The sequence below is a fragment of the Cynoglossus semilaevis genome, chromosome Z, assembly GCF_000523025.1.
Source record: "Cynoglossus semilaevis isolate Cse_v1.0 chromosome Z, Cse_v1.0, whole genome shotgun sequence".
NCBI lineage: Eukaryota > Metazoa > Chordata > Actinopteri > Pleuronectiformes > Cynoglossidae > Cynoglossus > Cynoglossus semilaevis.
In genome coordinates, this window is record NC_024328.1 from 15,019,390 (window position 1) to 15,024,223 (window position 4,834).

General features: G+C 49.2%; 1 protein-coding gene across 1 annotated transcript; it reads right to left on the reverse strand.

Moving 5' to 3' along the window:
- Positions 1-427: 427 nt before the first annotated feature.
- LOC103398094 (transmembrane protein 150A) lies at positions 428-4,828 on the reverse strand. The gene is made up of 7 exons (XM_008336595.3): positions 4,656-4,828; positions 3,932-3,979; positions 3,763-3,849; positions 3,518-3,585; positions 2,964-3,091; positions 2,710-2,887; positions 428-2,099 (listed from the first exon to the last, which is right to left on the reverse strand). The coding sequence occupies exons 1-7, from the start codon at positions 4,718-4,720 to the stop codon at positions 1,801-1,803; spliced, it is 873 nt and encodes a 290-aa protein (XP_008334817.1). The 5' UTR covers positions 4,721-4,828; the 3' UTR covers positions 428-1,800.
- Between the last annotated feature and the right edge of the window lie 6 nt (positions 4,829-4,834).

The window sequence follows — 4,834 nt, forward strand, 5'->3', positions numbered from 1 at the left end:
ACAGTCATACAGTCAGAAGGATAAGGCTAATCCAGTGCACTTTCAAAAACAACTCCAAAACATTGGCCTGCTGCTCCCGGGACAACGATTCAGTGTTACACAGGAAGTGATTTGGCATCTTTTCAAAATAAAATCACTGAATACGGTAGCGATGGACCGCAGAGTCTGCACTTTTTTTTTTTACCTCGCGCAACAACAAGAGAGCAAAAGATGTTAGAACTGAACCTTTACGAAGGAAACGACAGAAGAGAGCTGAAGAGGAGGTAGATGATGTGACCCTCAGAAATGAGTATTGCTGGCATCTAGTGGTGAAACAGTTAAAATGTTTCTGTGGAGAGCGGAGGACTGCACGCGAATGGTCTAGAACAGAGTTCTCTGACCTGGATTAGGCTTGAGTTTGACCTCGATGACCTTAGCGTTTTTTTTCCCACGGCACCAGAACCGTTGCGAGACCTCTGCTCTAGACCAGACCCAGAATGGTGTCAGCGGACTTTGGCTTCAGTCTGAGCCGCAGCCGTCCGACAGTTTTGGCAACGATCTGGTTCGGGCTCCTCGCGTGTTGACGTGAGACAGACAGTAGGGCGGGACTACAAACGATATTATTGCACAGCTAGGTGTCCACGTGTCGTAAATGTCTTCAGCTGGATTGTCTTTTTGGTCTGCCTGTGTCCAGTGTGCCCTACCGTCAGTTAAAGCAGACTTCAGTAGTCCGGACCGTCAACGTGGACTAACACGACTGAGGTCCAGTCCCTCTCCTGAGAGCTGAGGTATCGATTTAAAAAAAAAAAAAAAAAAATCTTCATTTTGTAGTGAATCGGATAATGTTAGCTAAAATCGCGACAATATAAAACAGTTCCATCACTATCAGAGTCGGGTTGATGGTACCATGTAGATGGAACCATAGACTTCATTGTGTACCAGGTACCAGAGTGAACCAGTGGACTGAAGTACTTGTCAGAATTTACCATGTGGTTACCCTCCCTGACCTGTAGGTGGCGCTTAATTAACATTTTGATAGCTGTATGTGTTGGACACGTATACTTGTGTACAAATATAACCCAGGTAAACACACACGGCAGCGGCTATGGCTCTAGCGACGTGTTTTAGCTCGAGTTCCTCCGAAAAACCAGAGAAGCTCTTCAGTCAACTTCATCTTGTCCTTGTGCATTTATCAGTCTATGGTTGGCGCAAAAAATTGGCAACAAAAAAGAAGTTTGTTAGCGTTAGCATCAGTGAACGGCGACACTACGTTCGCGTAATAGAAACGTAAGGATTTCACAGGATCCGTCTGGATGAACGACGAGTATGTGTGTGTGCGTGATCATCAATGGCAGAAAGGTCAAAAGGTCATAATTAAACATGACTCAGGCAGCAGGTTCAAGTCGTGGTCATGGGCCCCAAACACACACACACCAATAATAATAATATCGAGGCTCAGACTGCGACACTTCAACGTGAATTCCACTAAAATACATCGTCAACATCGGCATTTCGTCATCGCTGCAACTAAAATAAAAAAAAGGCCAGAAGAGGAGTGTGTTTGGAGAAGGAGAAGAAGTCCAGGGGCAAAAACTATTTCAGTTACATCTCCTTCATCAAAACAGTGACACCTGGTGTTCACCCGGGAGAAGCGCAGAGCGACGACAGCACCACCAGACCAACCGTCACCAGTGAAGAGGAAAAACAACGGGCAGTGACTTTTATAACAAACGGGTCAACGATCGGACACTTACTGTCCCCTCCTCTGTCCACTCCACTTCCCAGCATGCACCTCCGCACAGATGCTCATCTCTGGCAGAGCTACAACATGGCTATGATCTCCGGTGTACAGTTAAGGTGGGTGGACGTGCTGCTCCCCCCGGGGGACTTAAGGCCCTTGGTGGCCCCGCTCAGAGTGGAGCCTCGGGCCCCGGGGCCCATGATGCCCCCGGTGGTGTGGTGACTCCGCTGCAGGCCTACCATCAGGGTCTCGCTGGTGACGGTTCCAAACTCGTAGGTGAAGGTGCCGTAAAAGACCAGAATATCCACGGTGAAGACCCACTCACAGATGGCCGCGGTGTGCTGCAGGACGAAGCTCTCGTGGATGAAAAAGATGCCACCTGGTGGGCGGGGTAGGGTCAAGGACAAACATGGCATGACACTGCACCCTCCAGTACAGTAGGTGGCAGTATGCGCCTAAAAACGTGGGTTGTGACTCGCTATTAAAAGTCACTGGTCATCCCATGACACTACACACTCCTGTACAGCAGGGGGCAGTATGCGCCTAAAAACGTGGGTTGTGACTCGCTATTAAAAGTCACTGGTCGTACCATGACACTACACCCTCCAGTACAGTAGCTGGCAGTATGTGCCTGAAAACATTGGTCGTGACCCACTATTAAACCCAGACGTCAGGTCCCTACGTAGGCTAGGAGACGTTCAGGTGTTGAAACTGAACGTTGGAAGAACTTGTTCCACAGACACCAACAGTGTTCTCCAGTGGAACTCTTTCCACTTCTTGTTTTCTTTATCTTCTTCTGTCGTATCGAGAATCATATCATAACGTGAGTCGAGTGTATCTTTAGTATTAGCTAATATTCAGTGCAGTTTTCCGACAGACATTATCAGTAACAAAAGAACAAATGATAAGGAGTTCACGCTAACTCAGACACGTGGTACTGTTGGATGGAACCAATCGCAGACGGACGTGAACTCCTGCATAAAGGATACTGAGCACCAGAGAGACCATGGCCCCCAGGGAGAGGGCCACTCTGAAATGTGCCATCCAGTGGTCGAGGGCGGTAACAGCCACGCGGTACGTGAGCACACACTGCAGACACACGAACAGCAGCCCGGCTGGAAACGCCACACCGGCGCCGACGTAGTGCAGAGATTTGGCGTGATCCACCTGCGGGGGGCGGAACCGTTAGTTCTCAGTCTGGACCGTTCTCGTCTGAGACCTAAAACATCTGGTCTGTGTTTACCTGGAAGTTTCCCACCATGACGAGACCCAGGGCGTTGGTGCAGCCTGACACCAGAGCGCTGGTGTTGACCCAACATCTGTGGCTGTGCTCGATCACCTGAGCGTAGCGGAGGAGACACACCATCACCACTAGGGGGCAGCGGAGAAGAAAAAAGAAAATTAATCCGAATAAAATAAAAATTAAATTATTTTTTTCACTTCGCTGTTTCACAAGTTTGTCACAACCAATTAATTTAGTAGCATAGCGCCACCTGGTATGTACAAGAGTGTGTAGTGTCATGGTAAGACCAGTGATTTTTTTAGATAATTTAAGCCTACTCTTACCAAATTAGCCAATTTACGCTTTGATGTAAATTGTCACGCATTTGTATCGATTTTTAACCGATTCACGCGATGCATCGTTACATCACTAGTCAAACACCTAGCGCCACCTAGCAACTCGTCTTAGTTCTTGGCGACTACGGTATTTTAAACATTACGCTAGATACGCTAGGTTCTTGTCATGTGACAAAAGACAACAACGTTTTTCCGACTGAACTTCAGAACTCGTCTCACCCATGAAGGCTCCAACGTTGCCGATCAGACTGAACAGGCAACTCTCAGGAGGGAAGGAGCCACATTTACTACCAGAGGAGGGGAAATAAAATCGTCGTTATTCACACAGACATACGTGTGTGCGTAGAGAGAGGGACAAAACACTTCTATACAACAAGACGAACCACACTGCCACCATGTGGCTGTACTGTAGTGACACACAGAGAGACACAGACGTGAGAGAGCGGGGGGGGGCAGGGCCGGACCTGATGAGGGGGATGTCCTGGATGGTGCAGCAGGTCTTAGGGAACCCTGGTCGCGGCAGCTCCTCGGTGCACGTCACATTATAGGACCTGCAGCAGAGACACGTCAGATTGATCAACGATCGTCTATAGACCGTGTCCACGATGAACACCGACGGTCAGTGACACCCACCAGTTCTCCACCGGACAGACGTGGTGATTCATCACAGCCATGTAATACCTACAGAGGAGGAACAATAACATGAACCATTAAGAACATCGCTGTGCCTATAGTATCGCTACACAGTGGTCCCTCGTTTATCGTGGTAGATCGGTTCCAAGGCCCTGCCGCGAGAACTGAATTTCCGCGAAGTAGTGACACGATATCTATGCGCAGTAAAATGATGACGAGGAAGGTGATGATGACTTTTACCGCGCAGCCGACGATTGTTTTGACGTCTCTCCAGAGGGTGGTGCCATTTCTTGGGGCACCTCTTCCACAGTTTCCGAAGGTGTATCCGTAGTAGTAGCGGGAACCGACTCTTTTTCTTTGCGAGGCTGCAAAAACATTGCGATCGGCAGTTGCTTCCGCTGCTTCTTTTTCCAGTGGAAGACTAGCTCGTAGGCAGTCACAACGTCGTCGATTTTGTTGCTAAAATTGGACCGATCGAACCATATCGTCGCCCCATTCCTGTGACATCTCTCGCAGATCCAAATCCGGGATACAGTATATTATATATATACAGTTTTCAAAAAAACGCGAAGTCGTGAATTCGCGAAAGATGAACCGCGAAATAGCGAGGGACCACTGTGTATCACAACATATTATATCGTAACCCCTGTATCCTGATATCTCTGTATAACCCCCACCTCCCCTACCCCGTCGCCCAGGTGGGATGGGTGTTCCTGTAACTCACACGATCCATATCCCTGTGATGGAGAAGGCAGACAGGCTGACAGGCAGGACGATCCAGGCAGTCATTGGGCTGGCAGAGAGACCACTGTGTTCCAAGCATGGGGTGAGAGGTGGAGAGACTCAGGACTGCGGGGGCAACACAACACGACAGGGCGGGGCGGGGCGGGGTTGGGGGGCGGG

Bases quoted from the DNA above. Each gene is read 5' to 3' on its own strand.
- LOC103398094 (XM_008336595.3), bottom strand. From the start codon at position 4,720: ATGACTGCCTGGATCGTCCTGCCTGTCAGCCTGTCTGCCTTCTCCATC. The intron at 3,850-3,931 runs GTGGGTGTCACT...TCTCTGCTGCAG, and splicing joins GTCTGTCCGGTGGAGAACTG to GTCCTATAATGTGACGTGCA. The intron at 2,100-2,709 runs GTATCCTTTATG...CCCGCCCACCAG, and splicing joins CATGGTCTCTCTGGTGCTCA to GTGGCATCTTTTTCATCCAC.